We start from the raw sequence: 20425 nt of genomic DNA on the forward strand, positions 1-20425 counted from the left end.
ATTATTATAAAGCATTTATAAGGTAGAGTGGATTTTGAGCTTTATTCCAACAGTGACAGTGTTCAATTTCGTGCTATTTCTGATACAATATGTCCGTTAAATGGTTAAATGAAACATCAACGTTGTAAAGAAATAAAACGAAACTCTTAATAACCCGACTTTTATTTCTTAAGATCGGTTTTCCTAGGATAGCGGTGCCGACATATAGCGGCCGTCTCCATACTAAATAATACGGCTAAATATGGATGTCGTAGTATTTGTATGGAGACGGCACCGCTTTCGGAGGAAACCAAAGCTTTAGTGGAAAATGTAAATAAATAAAACAAAAATTACTTAATAGTTAATAGGCTGACCAGAAATAATATTTTATTACATTTAATTATGCCTTAGTATGTAATTACGCTTAATTTACAGTGTAACTACAAATTTATTTCTGGTTGGACTATCTATACAATAAATGCAACTAAACAAAACTAAATAAATATAACCTACTCTTAAAAATAATAACTATTTGTTGGCATCACTTTCTTCTACGGTTGATAACTTTTTGGACCTGAAAAAAATAACGGAATATTCATATTATTTCATGATAATATTGTGAGAAGACCGGACTAATTCCAATGAGGCTTAGTTTACAGTCTAGTTTGGAAGGTCAGATGGCAGAAGTTTTGGTAAAGACTAGCGCCTACGCCAGTCGTTATGGTTAGTTACAGAATTATTACTGTGAATAAAATAATTAGAATCTTTTCATAGGATGTAGGTCTTCCAAGAACTATTTGAATAATAGGTGCACTTATAGTGAATACTAGTTTTATTTACGTAAGTAGGGATACAGCTATTTGTTGGAATGAGATAATGATATTCATATCTCATTCTGTAGCATAGCCGTGTCCCTACTTACGTAAGTAAAACTTACAAGTGTATCTCGGGCCTTACGTTTACTTGATTTTGTCATTTGGTGAAGCGGAACTGCTAATGAAGACTATAGAAGTTTCACTGGAATTTGTGCACTGAAAAAGTGTGTCGCTGTTGTGTTTGGGGTGGGAGAAAGGAGAGTATTTTGAAGATAAGTACCTAATTAAGTTTCATTTAAACAATTGTAAGGAAAATGTTAATGTTAGGTCAATCGAGCTAAATGCGTCTCTTGTGGTAAATGCGTCATTTGAAGATATCTTCGAAACGCAACATATTATAACTATTATAGCCGTCTGCATTAAAAGTTCAGTGACCACATTTCAAATAGAGAGGGTTGCTATAATTCTAAAATGTTCCGTTTAGAAGAAATCTTTAAAAGACGCATTTACCTCAAGTGAAGGTTAAAATTCTTTGTTAATGTTTGTTAGGTCAGTTAGTGTTAAAGGGGAGGTAGGCTATTTACCGTTTTCCAGTTCCTTTAGTGTCGCTAGTGTTGGATTGCGTGGAGGCGCGGCGCGGACGACGCGCCGGCGTGGCGGCGCCCGAGCCCTCCGAGCCGGCCGGGGAGCCCAAATTATTAACCTTTAAACCATAGAAGGTAGCATCCTATAGAAGTGGTCTACGCGTGCCTCCGTAAAGCTTTGGTTTCCTCCGAAAGCGGTGCCGTCATATAGCGGCCGTCTCCATACAAATACTACGACATCCATATTTAGCCGTATTATTTAGTATGGAGACGGCCGCTATATGACGGCACCGCTATCCTAGGAAAACCGAACTTAAGGGACAAAACATATAAATTCGACCAATCATAGCGTCGCATTGGGCCGCTATGATTGGTCGAATTTATTTGTTATGGTGGGCAACAAATGAATTCGACCAATCACGGTGGGGAATAAAACAAGATGTGAGACTGTGACAAGGACAAACAATAATAGCGCTTTCGCTGCTACTCCTACTGAAAGATACATAAGACTATCCCGTTCTGTCAGTTATCCCCACCACTCACGCCCAATCCAGTTATACTAGATTCATGCTTTAAACGCAGGTCGCTGAACGCATGGAGTGAAACAACGCTGAAGCGGATACGCTTAGAAACTATTGAATAGATAGTAAATGTTGTGGTCGACTCACCCTGAGATCTATAGAAGTGCGGCGTCCTTTAGGCGTGTGCAGCGCCTCGCACGCGCGCGTGAAGGAGGCGCGCCGCCCGGGCCGGGACGGGCTGCCCGCCGCCGGACACTCCGACACTGACACAACACATTTATTGTTTATTACATGTAATCTATATAGTCAATAGTCAAAATATACTTTATTCATGTAGGCCTAGCAACAAGCACTTATGAATCGTAACATACTTATAAATTATCTTAAGCTAATTATCAGAGCAATTTATTGATGTTATTATTCCATAAGAATATTGGATTATTATACAAATCAAATTAAACACAAATTAAATTAAATTAAATTAAGAATTTCACAAAAGGATCGTCAAACATGAAAAAAAACTGTATAAAAAACACTAGTCTAGAATGTTTCTAGAATAAAATCTAAATGTCAAATAAATAAATAAAAAATACAAAAGAAGTATGTCCATCGGAATATCAATTTCCTCATCATTAATCAATCATACCTATATATAAACGTGAAAGACCTGACTGACTGACTTAAAAATCAACGCACAGCCCAAATCGCTGGGACTAGAAAGTCCAAATTTGGCAAGTAGAGTCCTTATAAGGTCTAGGGGTCCACTAAGAAAGGATTTTTCAAAATTAATTCCCATATAGTTTGTATGGGGAAAATATACTAATCCACGGGTACGAAGTCGCGGGCGACAGCTAGTACTATCTAAATCTATCACGAATCCACCAAAAAATACGGAAAATTTATAACAATTTGTTAAAATTTTAAAACGAGATAATGTATTGGTACTTACCGACATCTACAGAAACTCTTCTGCCAATTTTAGCCGCTTTGGGAGCAGTCTTCGACTCCGACGCCGCTCTCGCCATGCGCGCTAAAACCATCATATCATTCCTATTATCCAAATGTATAGGAAAAATAATACTTTTAACTAACCATCAATCGATCTCGTATCTTTGCGATATGGTCTATTATGCCATTTAAATTACATTCACATTTGACTCGGAGCTGACCTGAGGGGCCACCGCGAAAACTGAAATTCGCAAATCGCGGGGATCTTTCTCTTTTACTCCAATGAAGGCGTAATTAGAGTGACAGAGAAAAAAGCCCGCAATTTGCGAACTTCGATTTTTCCTGATAATTCCCGAGTATCTCGGCGCAAAGGAGATAAAATATGTAATTTTTTTTGCACTCAAGAACAACGACTTATTATTAGTTATTTACACGAAAAAAAGCATGCAAGCAGGATAAAACAAGTATGTATTAGTAAAGCTTTGGTTTCCTCCGAAAGCGGCGCCGTCATATAGCGGCCGTCTCCATACAAATACTACGACATCCATATTTAGCCGTATTATTTAGTATGGAGACGGCCGCTATATGACGGCACCGCTATCCTAGGAAAACCGATCTTTAGCATTACTCACGAGTCCTACGGTCCGAGGAGTGCGACACGGTGGATTCGGTCCCGGGCGACTGGCGCGCCGGCTCCGACGAGTCGGGGGAGCCTGCATGTATTAGTGCGGTGCGGTCATACGGCGGTGCGAGCGGCCAGGTTAATATTAGGTTATTTTTTACAAGGAGAATGAGGGAATGCAAAAGCGTACACGTTGCGTACGATTTTTTTTAATAATTACATAACTTAGTTTGGTATTAATTGACATGTATGTATGACACTGAATAGTTGTAAATTCTAATAATTTATCATAATTTATACGTGCTGATCTTGTAATTTATTTATTTCAACTTGTAATAAAACTATTTGACATTCGTGAATTATTCCTTAACGTTGAATTTATTTATATTTCGTGTTGGCAATTGTACCATAATTGTTGTAATTGTAAATATGTATATAGGTAATCTTAAAATGCTAGACTGTAAGTAAAATTTGCATGCCTACACTCTCGGCGAGATGTGATGTTCGATTTATTCAAGATGAATGTTACCACCTAATTTATGTACCACATTTCTGGCAAATAAACGATATTTCTATTTCTATTTCTACAAATTCAAACAAATTGTAGTTTTAGCACGCCGCAAGTAAAATATACCTGGTCTTGTGAGTAGAAAAAGGCGGCAAATTTGTAAAATGTAGGCGCGAAGGGATATCGTCCCATAGAAAATTTGAATTACGCGCCTTTTTTTTACTGACAAGATTTGCTTGACCAGCTATATGAGCTTTCCCGCCGCTATGGCAAAATCATCTAAGGCCCACTTGCACCATACCACTAACGCAGGGTTAACCGGTTAAACCGTTAACTCAGTGTCAAATTGTACTGGTAACCATGGTAACTCCAGGTTTAACCGGTTAACCCCGGGTTAGTGGAATGGTGCAAGTGGCCCTTAGAGGAGATTTTTACAATTGTTTTAACTAACACGTTCCGTGTCCGGGTGCTCCCGAATTCCCGATGGGGGGTCATGGAGCTTTTTTTTCAGGAGTCCGTGCTTGCACTATGGGTTTATAACTTGAAAGTCGAAGCATACTTGGACGTGTGACTTTGTCATATCATTTTGTATGGGGCTAGTGAACGTGTTAAGAATGGTTGAAAAAATATGTTAAACGCTAATCGATTACGTTATTATTAAAGATCAAAAGCTTTTTAGAAACTATACTTCGTTTTTTTAGCATTAGAAATAAGGTAAACAATCTTGATGTGTCTTTTAATTGAAAAACACATTTTATAAATAAGTTACGGTAAATATGTAACAATTATGAATCTAACACGATCTTTTATAGTCTTCTGCTGTCATAAGTAATAGTTACCGATTTAAAAAAAAGTGTTTTTCTATTAAAAGACATGTCAAAATCGCTTAAGCTTTGGATTCCTCCGAAAACGGTGCCGTCATATGACGGCCGTCATATAGCGGCCGCAAAAGACGGCCGTCTTTACGGTGGCGACATGTGGAAAGTCCCACGGCGTCATAACACACCGTCATCCACCAAGGTCAAAGCGGCAAATTTGAAAAATGTAGGCGTGATGGGATAACGTCCCATAGAAAATTTGAATTTCACGCCTTTTCCTACTGACAAGATTTGCTTGATCATCTATAATTTACTTGGAGGATGAAATATCATCAGAAGAGGAAAATAATCGTAGTACGGAATCATTTATTCAAATCTCGTGTCATTTATTCAAAATGGCGTCACCGCTATCTAATAAAACGTTCACGAAACCATCGACAAGGTCATGACGGCCGTCATCTTACGTTACGTTGACAATCAACGTAACGTAAAGCTTTGGATTCCTCCGAAAACGGTGCCGTCATATGACGGCCGTCATATAGCGGCAGCAAAAGACGGCCGTCTTTACGGTGGCGACATGTGGAAAGTCCCACGGCGTCATAACACACCGTCATCCACCAAGGTCAAAGCGGCAAATTTGAAAAATGTAGGCGCGATGGGATAACGTCCCATAGAAAATTTGAATTTCGCGCCTTTTCCTACTGACAAGATTTGCTTGATCATCTATAATTCACTTGGAGGATAAAATATCATCAGACAAGGAAAATAATCGTAGTACGGAATCATTTATTCAAATCTCGTGTCATTTATTCCAAAATGGCGTCACCGCTATCTAATAAAACGTTCACGAAACTATCGACAAGGTCATGACGGCCGTCATCTTATGTTACGTTGACAATCAACGTAACGTAACGCCGTCTAGGAAACCGCGCCATCTTGTTTACATAGACAACGTTCTATAATATGACGGCACCGTTTTCGGAGGAATCCAAAGCTTTAGCTTCTTTCAAGTTCTTTCTAATGCTATAAAAAACGAACTATAGCATAGGTTAGGGCACTAGAAACACTTTTTTTTTATACATTTAGTATGAATCAAAATATGCTATAAAGTACCTTCAAAGTCGGTCTTGTTGAGTAAGCTGATCCTGTCGATGGGCTGCACGTGGAACGGCTCCGCCTCTTCAGCGGCGCTGGGGCGGCGCCCGACGCGCGGCCGCAGCGCCAGCGTGGACAGCAGGGACTTCTGGTGGCGGGTCAACCTGGATAAGATAAGATAAGATAAAAGATAGCTTATTCAAGTAGGCATAATTACAATGCGCTTATGAACGTCAAATAAAGCTAGGTAGACCGGCTCCAACCCTACACCTCTGCCCCGAGAAGATTTAAATCCCCCCTCAATTGGAGGAGGGTATCCCATTATGGGACCGGCGACAAACTCGGCGGGACACATCCTTTCAAAAATAATTACTTACATCTTATAATTAACATGCATTACGAGAAAATAAGGAAAAAGAAATACAATTTAAATCACTATAGAATTCATGCAATTATACACATAAGGTGTAATAGAAATTTGATTTAGAAAATATACATATGTACATGGAATCATACAAATTCGTAGCTCTTTCAGAAAACATATCAAATTCTTACAAAAGGAAAAGAAAAGAAAGTTATTAAAAGAAATGGGAAAACATATTATATAAATAAATGGCTGGACGAGGGAATACTAGTATAGGACACCATTAACCTTTTGGACGCCAATGACCGATATATCCGCACCGTAGGTTCAACGCCAAAGACCGATTAATCGGTCACAGACCACAGAGCAACATAGACCTACGTGCATATGCATAAAGTCCAATTTCAGTTTTGACACTTCGGTGACGTGGCGTCAGCGTGACAGCTTTTGTGTTTGACACGGCGTCGAAAATGTTAACCGTTACGTGTCTGAATAATTGTGTACCACCAACTAAAGATCCACAACTTCTATCCCACCCAAGCCGTACCTCAAAAGGAAATACTAAAAACCGGCCAAGTGCGAGTCGGACTCGCGCACGGAGGGTTCCGCACCATCAACAAAAAACAAGCAAAAAAAATGGTCACCCATCCAAGTACTGACCCCGCCCGACGTTGCTTAACTTCGGTCAAAAATCACGTTTGTTGTATGGGAGCCCCACTTAAATCTTTATTTTATTGTTTTTAGTATTTGTTGTTATAGCGGCAACAGAAATACATCACCTATGAAAATTTCAACTGTCTAGCTATCACGGTTCGTGAGATACAGCCTGGTGACAGACGGACGGACGGTCAGCGGAGTCTTAGTAATAGGGTCCCGTTTATACCCTTCGGGTACGGAACCCTAAAAACGGAACCCTTATAGGATCACTCGTGTGTCCGTCTGTCACATCATATTTTCTCGGAAACTACTGGACCAATTAAGTTGAAAATTGGAACAAATATATGCAGTCAAGCGGAAGTCGGACTTAATGTATGGAACCCTGGGAATGCGAGTCCGACTAGCACTTGGCCGGTTTTATTAACTGTTCTTTCTATACTCGTTTTTTCAGCATAACATAAAAGTAATAGTAATACTAGAAACCTTCTTGAGTTAGAATAGTCGCTGACATCCTTGGACTCGTCCACGGACATTTCCGGAATAGCGCTCAGTTCCGGTTTACCGGCCACTATCGACTTCCTTCCCTTCTCACTCGCCTTGCTCCTCGTCGACCTGCACATACACATTTATTTATAATATTTTATATATTACACCGTGTAATTTACAAATCAAATTATCTAGGTAAGCCTTTTCAGAAGATAGTGTACGTACCACACAGACAATCCAACCTCTAGACATAGCATAGTCGCGCTACCCCCTCTGCCACACATACGGTAGCGTTACTCCATCTTCGAGTCAATTCCGTGCCGTGATCGGTCCGTGTCTTTGAACGGACCAATCACGGCACGGGATTCGCTCACCTCGTCCCCCCGCACCCCCGTATTTTTGGCAGCATCAGTTTCATGAATGAATTGGCCTAAGCTCAGTCTAGAGGTTGGATTGTCAGTGACGTACCATTAGCTTTTTTCCAAAAAAAGATAAACTTATTGGTGATTTCGACTCAGAATCACGAGACCCGAGGACTTTCGATTTAAAAAGGAAGAAAGTATAAACTGACACCTAACTTTTGTATGCAAAACTGGAGATGTTAGTTTTTCGAAAAAAAAATGTATATGATTTACTTTTTTCTGAAAACTCGCCAGGTATTATTACATAAGATTAACCAAACACTAACCTGACCGAATCCTCTGACGTCACACTGACATTATCATCATTCTTACTCCGACTGCGGGTCGTCCGCCGCTGCGGGGTCACAGCAATTTCAACCTTATCCTCTACTTCTTTAGACTCACGTCGAGCCATAAGCCTTCTCATAGCCGGAGTGGGATTACTTATCTTACTCGGCGTTTCTTCCACTTCCTCAGACTGATTTGAAGTAGTAGATTTAGCGCGCTTTCTAGTCATAGGTTTTCTAGTTTCGGCATTTTCTGTTTTGTCGACATCCATTTTATTATCATCTTTTTTAGACATGGATTTATTAGATGATGTTGATGATGCGCGTTTGCGTAAACGAGATTTTGGTTTTTCTGTACTTTCTTCTGTTTTTCTAGGCTGTTCTGTAACTTCCGTTGTTTTATGTGACTCTTTTTCAACAACTTTATCTGTTTTGTTTTCAGACGCTGCCTCTTTTTCAGTCTTATCTTTTTCAATCTTTTTTTCTGGAATGACATCAACTGTTTTAGATGTAATAGGATCTACTTCCATATATTCCGGTTTCTTTATAACTAAACTGGCGTCAACGACATCAATACTCTTAGCTTCAGCCGTAGCAGTGGGAGTTTCTTTCTCTTCAATAGGATTTACTTCTTCAACTACTACGTCTATCTTTATGATTGCGTGTGTTTCTGTTTTCAGTTCTTCGATTTCAGTTTCTGCTGCTTCGGTTTCAGGCTTTGCTGCTTCTGTTTCAGTTTCTGCTGTTCCTGTTTCAGTTTTTGCTGCTTCCGTTTCCATTTTTAGTGCTTCGGTTTCAGATTTCGCCGAGTACGTTTCTAAAACAATGAGGAATATTTTGATGTGAACGATATTACATGTGGTGTAGTGAGGGTAGTTTTGAATACTTCAGAATGAATAGAAATTGCAAAAATCAACCATCACATATTAGAGTTCATTTCGGAATTACGCGATATTCTGAAGTATCCGGAATTATCCCAATACATTTCACCATGATGTTAGAAGTTACTAGATAGTGGAAAAAATATGTTCCGGACAGTTTAAGTGGATTTGATTAAAGCGCGAAAACTAATTCTGTGGCTCATAACGGAATACGAGAGGTAAAGATATAGAGACAATTCTTTTAAATTATGCCGGTAAATGGTACCTACCTGGCTTCTTAATTTCCTCCTCAGCATCATCATCATCATAATTAAGATCCATCTCATTATCCGACATAGAATTGTCATCAGTAAGCAGCGACACGCGCCCTTGGTTCAGCGGATCTCTATCCGACTGTTCCGTCGTGTCCGGACTTTCTCTGACATTGAGTTCCAGTTCCTCGATCTGTCTGTTTTGTCTGTTGCTGTCAGATGAGCTCTGTTCGTCGAGCTGTTCCTCTATCTGTCTGTTTTGTCTGTTGCTGTCAGATGAGCTCTGTTCGTCGAGCTGTTCCTCTATCTGTCTGTTTTGTCTGTTGCTGTCAGATGAGCTCTGTTCGTCGAGCTGTTCCTCTATCTGTCTGTTTTGTCTGTTGCTGTCAGATGAGCTCTGTTCGTCGAGCTGTTCCTCTATCTGTCTGTTTTGTCTGTTGCTGTCAGATGAGCTCTGTTCGTCGAGTTGTACGTCGTTGGACTCGGCTGAAGAGTCCCCGATTGATATTATCTCGTCGTCGCTGGAGCCTGACATTGAATCCTGAAACGATTATTTTAGGGTTTTAGGAAATGCAAAATATTTTTGATTTAGACAAAAAAAATCAATGTTACCATAATATTGCATACATGTATATGAAGTTTCAGCTCAATCGAATAATGGAAAGTGTATCTAATTTAGCTTGCAAGAGTCGTCCCGAACATACATACTTTGCAAGTTAAATAAAAGCTTGTAAAAAAGCAAAATTACAAGGCGCATTGTTTGTATGTATGTTCTGGTCAAATCTTGCAAGCTAATTTAGAATCGCTTCCCATTATTCTGAAATTTCACACGAGTGCATGTTGAAATAAAGTACAGGCAGCGATAAAAACAATACAATACATGTACATGACAATACAATATGAAATAAATGAAATGAAATGAAAACTAAATCGAATACGATTTATAATAATTATGTTTACTTACATCTTCCTCCGAACTGTCTTCATCAGTATCATCATCATCAGCTCCCTCGACAATCTCCTCGTCCGTGGAGCCCTCCTCATCGCTCATGTCTCCCTCTATCTCATTAATCTCCCTTTCAATCTCCACTATCCTCTCTTTCTCTTTCTGTATATCCTGCGCTGTACCTTCTACACTTTCTATACGTTCCTTCCAATTAGACTTGTTATCTTCGCTTTCAGATTCGCTGTCATTAGTCAAAAGACTGGATTGGTCTTTTAATACAGACTTGCAAGAGATTGCAACTTCTGTTACTTTTGTAACTGATATCTCTTTAGTAACGGATACTTCGTGTATGCTTGAGCTCTCTGCAACGCTGCTCTCATAACTGTGTAGCACAGATTTCGCAAATATACTATCGTTCATTGAAGTAAATGCCGGTAGCGTTATAACATTAACCGATTCATTATCTTTCTCTTTTTCGACTTCTTGAGAAGTTTCATCAGCGCTGCTTTCGCAGCTTTGTAGTATCGATTTACCGAATTGCGTATCGTTCATTTTAGTAAACGCTGGTAAATGTTCAATATTAGTTTTGCTGCTGTCTGCTGACTGTACTTTGTCTGGAGTTTCAGTGAGTACAGATTTGTTTACAATCGGAGAGTACGATACATCCATGCTGGCGACTTGTTTAACCTTCATTGGCGTACATTCGATTAATTCTTCGTTGTCTTTAGTTTTCTCTGGTTCGGGTTCAGTGTTCTTGGCTTTGAACGTGTTGGCTTCTAGTACTATTCTGGTGAGAGATTTTTTGGCTTTGGTGGTGCGGTCGGCTTTGGGAGACATGAGTTTTTCTGGAGTCTTTGAGCGGCTTCTATAAAATGGAGGATAATTACTTTGAATTATAATGTTTATAATAAGTAATTCTCGATTTTACAGTGGTGTTAACATTTTCACCATTTTCTGTAGCTACTTATATTTATAGTTGTAAAAGAAAATTAGACACTTTATACATTTACTTTAAGAGTACGTTCCCGATATAAAGAATGGACGATAGAGAAAATCGGTAAGTTCTGATTCCCCTCTAAATGTATCACTTCATATATTTTTATAGCCACCGGCCACCATATAGGTGATTGACAAGAGCTGGCACGAATGGAATGAATGAGTGAATGAAAATATCTACGTGTGTAGGATATTAACCAATAAAATAGTGGCTCCGACTGTATACCGATACAGGCCGCGTAGCCAACATGCCAATCGCTTACGCTCCGTAGCGATAGAAACGCAACCGTCACTGTCGCACTAAAATGAAAGAGTAGCGTTTCGTCGTCGAAGCGATAGCGTTTCGTTCATTCCATTCGGGCCGGCTTCATTCGTGAATCTACCTGTACATTTATTTTAATCAAAGTCCGTGCGTTTCGGAGTCGATTCTTCGGGCGTACCTGTAGGATCTTTATTCTTTATTCAGGTAAACACTAAGTATAAGTTTACAGCTATAGCCAAGACACTTATACTGTTAATACATTGTAGTCAGTATCATAAACTTAATACAGAAGCGCTGGTGGCCTAGCGGTAAGAGCGTGCGACTTGCAATCCGGAGGTCGCGGGTTCGAACCCCGGCTCGTACCAATGAGTTTATCGGAACTTACGTACGAAATATTATTTGATATTTACCAATCGCTTTTCGGTGAAGGAAAACATCGTGAGGAAACCGGACTAATCCTAATACGGGCCTAGTTTACCCTCCGGGTCGGAAGGTCAGATGGCAGTCGCTTTCGTAAAAACTAGTGCCCACGCCAATTACTGGGATTAGTTTTCAAGCGGACCCCAGGCTCCCATGAGCCGTGGCAAAAATGCCGGGATAACGTGAGGAAGATCATAAAATTAGTACACTAAATTAGTATCTAATAAATTCTCTCACAAATAGATTCTGTGCCACTTGTCATACCTCAAACTCCTCGGGCTCGCAGGCACGATATCAACTTGTGGCTCTCGAGATCGACTTCGGAGCCTTCTTCGCGGCGACTCGGGCTCCGGCTTGGCGGGAGACTCCGCGATGGCCGCGAGGCGCGGGGACTCTGCTACCTTTTCCATTCTTTCAGGGGTACTAGAACGGCTTCTGTGAAAGGGATTAGTCGTAAGAAAACAGACAAATAGTGATGGGTAGGACATCAATTTAAAATGAGTTTGTATGAGTACCTCATTTTCTAAAATGAGGTGTTACAATGTCTTACTTCAAATGAGGTGAGGTACTAGCATATTTTCAGCATCGACTATTCCAACAGCGACAATTTTTTTAATTTATATACATATTTATGTATTCATCACTTCCTTTATAAATAAATAAATAGTAATATTTAATTGGAGTGCAATTCTGGAGGTAAAGAATAGAACTTTTGGGAGACTCGCGAGTGAATTTGAACGGAAAAGAGTTTTTTAAAATTTGACGTGTGTGAATGATTTGTGTGATGGTGGCAAGAGGTGTTTGTGATGCGCGCGAGTAAATGAGTAAAATGAAAAGAGGAGTGAAGTAAGACATTTTTGCGGTACGAAGTACTGCGACAAATTAACAAAATAAGTGGTACAAATGAGGTGCTTCACGAGTGAGCGACTCAACACTACAGACAAAGCAGTAGTCGAATTTATGCTTCAAGGGCAATGATATTATATAACCATATATAGGTTATACTCATACTTGAGGAGCACAAAAAAATACATCCATATTTATTTCTGTGCCTACGAAGAAATCTGTTATTTTTGATTAATTTTCTCATTCCATCCATGTTTGTCACACTCGTTGTTAAAGATAAGCTCGTCTCTTTCTCTTTCGGAGTGCGGGAGCTCGTTAGCACGTGCACATTTCTCGCTTGTCCAGCCAAGACTAAAGGCAACTTGTCCAATTTGTCACAAGGTAAGCGCTTCAATTTCGGAACGCCTATAACCTATCTTGAGTTATAAATCATTGTTCAAGGGTCATGTAAAATTACACTATTTTTGCGTTGTTATTCTAGCTCTGCCGGTTTATATTATTTCATCAATCATCAATCCTTTATTTATTTCTTGAATGTGGTAAAATAAAGATGTAATAAAACTATTTCTGAACGGCACATCCTGCCTGAATAGGCATAGAAATATTATATTATTCGTTCTTATATGCAAAATATTTATTTAAAAGAATGAGGTTCCTAATTCTTATTTTTATATAAGTCGTAATTTAGTTTAGAATAATTTACTAGTGTGTGTAACAAATTGTGTATGTAACATGTTTTTATAGTATTTTATGCAACCGTTGTTTAAGAGAGGTCAAAAAAGGCGAGATGCGTGAGTAACAATTTGAGGCGAAGCCGAAAATTGTTAATAAAGACGCCACGAGTATTTTTTGACTCAGTTAAACAACGTTGCATACAATACTTTTTCTACGACCAAGCACTTACTTTTAAATAAAATTGTAAACTTAACAAATATTTTTAATTCAAGAAGTAGCAAAAATGGAGGGTAGGTACGGGCGGAAAAAGAATGAATGAATGAATGAAATTAAAAAAAAAAACATGTCTATGGTTCACTTATTTGTCAGAGATGACATTTAAAATAAGGTTGGCAACACTATATTTCATTCAATATTTTTAAGTGGTCATTACACGAAGTATCGTTTAAATCGCCAAAAAGATACTGCGTGTACGCACAAATTCTTTTTTGGGGAATAGACTAAAGACTTGTCTTGACAACTATAACGTAGGGTTTTAAAGGTGTGTGCACGACCCTTTAAATGACAAATAAAAGTACGGGAGTAGAAAAAGTGTATTATCAATAAAGAAATAATTAGTAAATTAAAGAGTTCCTAAAGCTTCCTGACGAGCGTTTGTCAGAACCCAATGCTTCGTTAGTTTGTTTGTCAACCTGTGGGTGCAGATGCAGAATCCTAAAAACGGGCATATCTTAAATACGATACAGTCAGCAGAATATATACCTCAATCGGCTTGGCACGCTAAGTATGGTCTTGACCGGATGCGGTTCGCTTTCCACTTCCTGTTTGGGTTGTTCCGGGATAGAAGTTAGAGGGGATGCCCGCGGACTTATTTCCGGTGTACGAGATCGGCTTCTAAAACAAAATAAACCCGATTTTATAAAGAAATGGTATGTACATACAATTCATACGAACAACAGAGTCGAGAGGAGGAAAACAGGCTAAAATATAAAGGAAACATTATCAATAAAAACCGGCCAAGTGCGAGTCGGACTCGCGCACGGAGGGTTCCGCACCATCAACAAAAAATAGAGCAAACCAAGCAAAAAAAACGGTCACCCATCCAAGTACTGACCCCGCCAGACGATGCTTAACTTCGGTCAAAAATCACGTTTGTTGTATGGGAGCCCCACTTAAATCTATATTTTATTCTGTTTTTAGTATTTGTTGTTATAGCGGCAACAGAAATACATCATCTGTGAAAATTTCAACTGTCTAGCTATCACGGTTCGTGAGATACAGCCTGGTGACAGACGGACGGACGGACGGACAGCGGAGTCTTAGTAATAGGGTCCCGTTTTTACCCTTTGGGTACGGAACCCTAAAAACGAGAAACGGTCGCACGAAATATATCTATCCAAAATAAAGTTTCAGTTCAGTATTATAGCTTTAGGAAAGTGTTAAAAAATCTACTTAAGAGCTCGTGCCCACTATGCCGGATGTCGTGGCGATTTTTAATCGTGTGTCGTTGCCGCTGTTCTCACAATGTCGGATCCGGATTTCAATCGGGTGTCGGCGGTACTGCTCCCACTAGTCGTCTGTCGTGCACTTGGAGGATACAACTAAACGGAGTAGCCATTGACAGGCTTTCCCCTCTGTCGAAAATAGACGGCCAACGGTCATACACAATGTATGGACTGACGTTTATCTGACATGGCTATTTTTACGTTACGCATACATTTGACGTTCCCCTCCCCCGCAAAAATCGGCAGACTGTTTTGTACAGAAAATTACAGACATGGCGTCTCCGTTTGATTATATCCTCCAAGGTCGTGCACGATCGCAGCTGGCGTGTATTTTTCGAGTGGGTAGCGAGGCTTAGTACAAGATGAACGTCGACAAAATGTTTGTGGTTTTGTATTATTTGCGAAAGAAACGATTAGAGGCAGTTAAAAAAAGGAGATATTGGGTACACCCAATTCTCAGGGAAAGATTTACCTTAGGAATATTTCAGAATTTGATAGCTGAATTAAGAAGTGATGAAGTGAAATTTTTCAATTATTTTAGAATGTCTATAAGTACATTCAACGATCTACTATCTCGGATATCAGGATGCATAAACTACACAAAACGCGGGCGAAATCGTTCCGACATCCGACAAAATGTGAACTCGTACGCGAGCGAGACACGACACGATTTTTTTCCGGGCTGGGAGGGCTGGCAAAACGCACGACATTTTATGTCGTATCCGACACAAAATCGTTGTCGGACGAGTGTGAACAGCTTCATATAAAATGTTCTGCCAGTGGAACGTACGATTAAAAATCGCCACGACATCCGACATAGTGGGAACGAGCCCTTAGCCTCACCTTGTGTTCCTGCTCGGCCGCAACGGTGTTATTATGGGAGAGTCCACGTGCTGCGGCGTGCCAGAACGGCTTCTACACAATTATACAATACACAATTACATCAAATAATGAAAAAAAAAACATATCAACAAAAAAAGTTTATACGTATAAAAATTTCACAAGGAAACTTCTAATAAATTCATAAGCATTCCTGAGCTTAAATTAAGTTAATTTCTCAAATACATTTTTCGGTTTTCTAATTAATTCCATCTTGAAGATAATTAATTATCTATTTTTATCTGATAAGGTTTATATAAAATAAAAACCGGCCAAGCGCGAGTCGGACTCGCGCACGGAGGGTTCCGCACCATCAACAAAAGATAGAGCAAAAAAATCGTGTTTGTTGTATGGGAGCCCCCCTTAAATATTTATTTTATTTTATTTTTAGTATTTGTTGTTATAGCGGCAACAGAAATACATTATCTGTGAAAATTTCAACTGTCTAGCTATCGCGGTTCATGAGATACAGCCTGGTGACAGACGGACGGACGGCCAGCGAAGTCTGCTTAGTAATAGGGTCCCGTTTATTACCCTTTGGGTACGGAACCCTAAAAATCAGAGGCTTACACTGAAGGTAATCGCTGACAGACCAGATAGTTCCATCCTGTGCACTTGGGTCAAAGTTATTAATTGATAAGTTATCGCCGTATTTTAATATTTTATTTTACTTATTTATTACATATTCATGATTCCAATTAATTTTAATTTTATTATAAATCTTGATCTCATTGTCAAAATGTTGTTATGTTAATGATTAATTTTATTGTACTTACTAACATGTAGCTGTAATGTATTACTAACAATATTGTATGGAATTTTAAATTTTCTGAAATAAAGATATTTTATTTTATTTTTTATTTTACATACCTATTAGCCAATGGCGTACTCTCCCCCCCGCCCCTGATCCCGCGCCGCCCGCGCGGCGTCCGCGGCACGCTATCCCTTTCCCCCCTTTCCATCTCTCTCTCCCCCTCATCCTTGCGACTCGGCGACAAACTGCTTTCCTTATCTGTCCTGTTCGGTGACACGCCGTCTCGCTCGCGCTTGTCGGGCGTCTCTGTCTTGCGGTAGCGGGGGTTGATGAGCGTGACGGGGATGTCGGCGATGCTTTCTATGGAGGTGTTCGGGTCTTCCGAGAGGCTGCTATTGGCGGAAATTGAGAGGGAACGTCTGAAATATGAGTGCTACATTTAGGGTTCGAAAGGATAATTATCGTGATTAATATGCCTGATAATTATCGATTTGATAATAACCTAACATAAACAAGCAAAAAAACCGGCCAAGTGCGAGTCGGACTCGCGCACGGAGGGTTCCGCACCATCATCAGAAAATAGAGCAAAACAAGCAAAAAAACGGTCACCCATCCAAGTACTGACCCCGCCCGACGTTGCTTAACTTAGGTCAAAAACCACGTTTGTTGTATGGGAGCCCCACTTAAATCTTTATTTTATTCTGTTTTTAGTATTTGTTGTTATAGCGGCAACAGAAATACATCATCTGTGAAAATTTCAACTGTCTAGCTATCACGGTTCGTGAGATACAGCCTGGTGACAGACGGACGGACGGACGGACGGACGGACGGACAGCGGAGTCTTAGTAATAGGGTCCCGTTTTTACCCTTTGGGTACGGAACCCTAAAAACGCCCCAATCATTATTTTTTTATATCAAAGAATTCAAAGACACCATCCATACCTGGAATAATTATCGCGATAATAATCAAAGACTACAATTATCTGGATAGTTTCGAACCCTGAGTACATTATTGTCGAGGCAATTGTTACCAAACTCACTGCAAAACGTTAAAAAGAAAATATTACAATGAATATTGTGTAGATTTAACACTAGATATACTATTTAAGTACGTTTAAAACTTTTCCTTAAAAGGGCATTAGAAAATAAAGTTTATCTTTCAAATGCCCTTAATTTAATCACCCCACTATTGAGTTAGAACGTTCAAATATTTCTTGTGTTATTATTGTAAAATGTAAGATGTTCACATAGTTTAGACACAGAATACATACCTCGCCCGAACATTATCTTTGTAAGACTTTCTAGATAATATCTTTTCTTCTGTAGCTAATTTCTTTACAGGCGACTCGAACGGATTGTCATTGTTCTGTCAACGAAAAAAACCCACATTATAATCAAAACAAACAATCCAACTTAAAACAAACTTTATGCTAATACTTGAAGGTTTCAAATCAAGTCAGCATTCCAAATATTTTTATTCATACTATCAAACAATTTAAAGTAAATCTTATACCACTAACATAAGGTTCAAAATAACTTTCCCATACCATAGGATGCGCGGTACTCGTAGAAGTAACGAAACTCTCCATAGACTCGTCCATCTCTTTCTGTCGCACTGGTTCTCTCTCTCGCACCTCGGCAGTAAAAGGAGCTGGTTGCGGCGAGGGCGTTGAACCCGACTCGGAGGCCGTCGGGATTGTGAACCGTAGGTGTCTGGTAATAGAGGTGAGAATTGCATCACTCGTTTTAACTACCAATTCACTGAGGTAACAGATGAATGAAAAAAAAATAATGATGGTGAGACTAGAAATATGATCTAGTACTTCTTATTAAACCTTATTGGCGCAGTCGGTAGTATGCAACTTACTAGTTCGTGGAATTACTGTGTATTGTATGTTAGGTTGGTATTACACCTGTCCAATTTCTTGGTCCAATGTGCATTGAGTCTTGAGTCTCACTCTCTCACTAAGCAAAATGTGAGACGCAAATACAAATACACATTGGACAAAGAAATTGGACAGATGGAATACCACCCTTACATACACAGGTGGATAAACCCATTGACAATCGTATAAAGGGTCCAAGTCATACTGGACAACTCAGCTTTATATCACGTTAACAAGGACCCGTGAACAAGGCTCGGAAACCGGTTAAATTTCCAAACGGTTATAATGTACTTGGCGCAAAACCTTTTAATAAAAAGTTATTTTTAAACCGGTTTTTAGAAGAACATTTCCATAAAGTTCTTGTCAAATTAACCGGTTTAGAACAATAAAAACCGGTTTCTTTCTAATTGGTGTCTATGTTTACGTGGCACACCACCAGGCCAGCCGGGCGTCTCGTCGCTCGTCGAATAAACCGGTTTATTTAGGTTACAATAAAGTTCTTAAAACGTTCGCGTTCTTACGAAAGTTCGGAGGAAAACTAAAATAACTGGTAAATACCGGTTTATAAACCGGTTCCGAGCCTTGCCCGTGAAATGGAGGATTTTAAGGTTTTGAGAATGATAAGTCATTCTGCCATTCTAACTGCTGAGGGAATCTCCGGTCCAACAATGCAGCAGAAAACTATTGTGTCACCAAAATTATTTTAAGATTGTGAGGTACCTATGGGCCCTAGTTGCTTGAAGACAAATGATATTTGCTTCGGTAACTTACTTGTTGGTAGAGTCGCTGTAATGTGTGTGGTTGCTGGCCGTCTCTAGTAATTCGTCATCACTCTCACCGAGATAACGGGAATCGACCGGCGAGGGCGCGTCGCGACCGAGGGCGGAGTTCCTTATCTGTTTGCAAAACATTCATAACATTACAAATAATATTTATGTGACGTGTCGTAAAGCGAATACTATGGACTTTTTAGGTCGGGCATATAAGGTCAAGTTAGTGTAAGTTACCTTAAGTATACTATGAGGCGTCCCAGCCCCGCTCCGGTCATATATCTTGCCATCCGGAGTGTGCACTTCGGGCATGTCTAGCAGAGCTGCCATCTGTCGGCTGATGTTGTCTGCTGCGGGCGCGCGCGCGCTTGGAAAACGTAAATATAAGGTCAAGTTTAGTGTAAAGTTACCTTGAGTATACTATGAGGCGTCCCAGCCCCGCTCCGGTCATATATCTTGCCATCCGGAGTGTGCACTTCGGGCATGTCTAGCAGAGCTGCCATCTGTCGGCTGATGTTGTCTGCTGCGGGCGCGCGCGCGCTTGGAAAACGTAAATATAAGGTCAAGTTTAGTGTAAAGTTACCTTGAGTATACTATGAGGCGTCCCAGCCCCGCTCCGGTCATATATCTTGCCATCCGGAGTGTGCACTTCGGGCATGTCTAGCAGAGCTGCCATCTGTCGGCTGATGTTGTCGGCTGCGGGCGCGCGCGCGCCGGGGAGCTCGAGCCGCGCGCGCTTGGGCGGCGTGGACGATTGGAACTCGGAGAATATACTGGAACGAAAAGCATTAGGTTCAACGCTTAACCCTTAAGTGCCACTTGCACCATTTACTAACCCGGGTTTAACCGGTTAAACCCTGGAGTTACCATGGCTACCAGTACACTGGGTTAACGGTTTAACTGCTAAAGCGGCAGCGTTTGTTGTATGGGAGCCCCACTTAAATCTTTATTTTATTCTGTTTTTAGTATTTGTTGTTATAGCGGCAACAGAAATACATCATCTGTGAAATTTCGAGGTTAACCTCGGGTTAGTGGGATGGTGAAAGTGGCCCTAAATGCATAGTGTTGCCAAATGTCTACAAAGCATTATACAGCTCACAGATTAAGGGTTAAACAAATTCTATTTGTTCCCGTATATTATTTCAATAGTGAAACTAATAATTATTCCGAATCATTACGTAGATTTACGCAGTATTTTAATTTATAAAAATTACATTTGTTTATAGACGAAATGTCGGAGAACTTGGAAAAACCTGGATGTTGATGATT

General features: G+C 39.9%; 1 protein-coding gene across 1 annotated transcript in view; it reads right to left on the reverse strand.

Moving 5' to 3' along the window:
- Positions 1-507: 507 nt before the first annotated feature.
- LOC134652357 (uncharacterized) overlaps positions 508-20425 on the reverse strand; it is a 53800-nt gene continuing 33882 nt past the window's right edge. The window contains exons 24-41 of the mRNA XM_063507529.1: positions 19740-19929; positions 19158-19282; positions 18048-18213; positions 17772-17866; positions 16617-16919; positions 15711-15782; positions 14125-14256; positions 12106-12276; positions 10182-11028; positions 9236-9758; positions 8086-8902; positions 7395-7523; positions 5909-6054; positions 3480-3560; positions 2849-2929; positions 2047-2162; positions 1379-1497; positions 508-553 (exon numbers count right to left, since the gene is read on the reverse strand). Of these exons, the coding sequence (XP_063363599.1) occupies positions 508-553; positions 1379-1497; positions 2047-2162; positions 2849-2929; positions 3480-3560; positions 5909-6054; positions 7395-7523; positions 8086-8902; positions 9236-9758; positions 10182-11028; positions 12106-12276; positions 14125-14256; positions 15711-15782; positions 16617-16919; positions 17772-17866; positions 18048-18213; positions 19158-19282; positions 19740-19929 (4159 nt within the window). The remainder of the gene's footprint in view (positions 554-1378; positions 1498-2046; positions 2163-2848; positions 2930-3479; positions 3561-5908; positions 6055-7394; positions 7524-8085; positions 8903-9235; positions 9759-10181; positions 11029-12105; positions 12277-14124; positions 14257-15710; positions 15783-16616; positions 16920-17771; positions 17867-18047; positions 18214-19157; positions 19283-19739; positions 19930-20425) is intronic.

This window comes from Cydia amplana, chromosome 11 (genome assembly GCF_948474715.1).
Source record: "Cydia amplana chromosome 11, ilCydAmpl1.1, whole genome shotgun sequence".
Lineage (NCBI taxonomy): Eukaryota > Metazoa > Arthropoda > Insecta > Lepidoptera > Tortricidae > Cydia > Cydia amplana.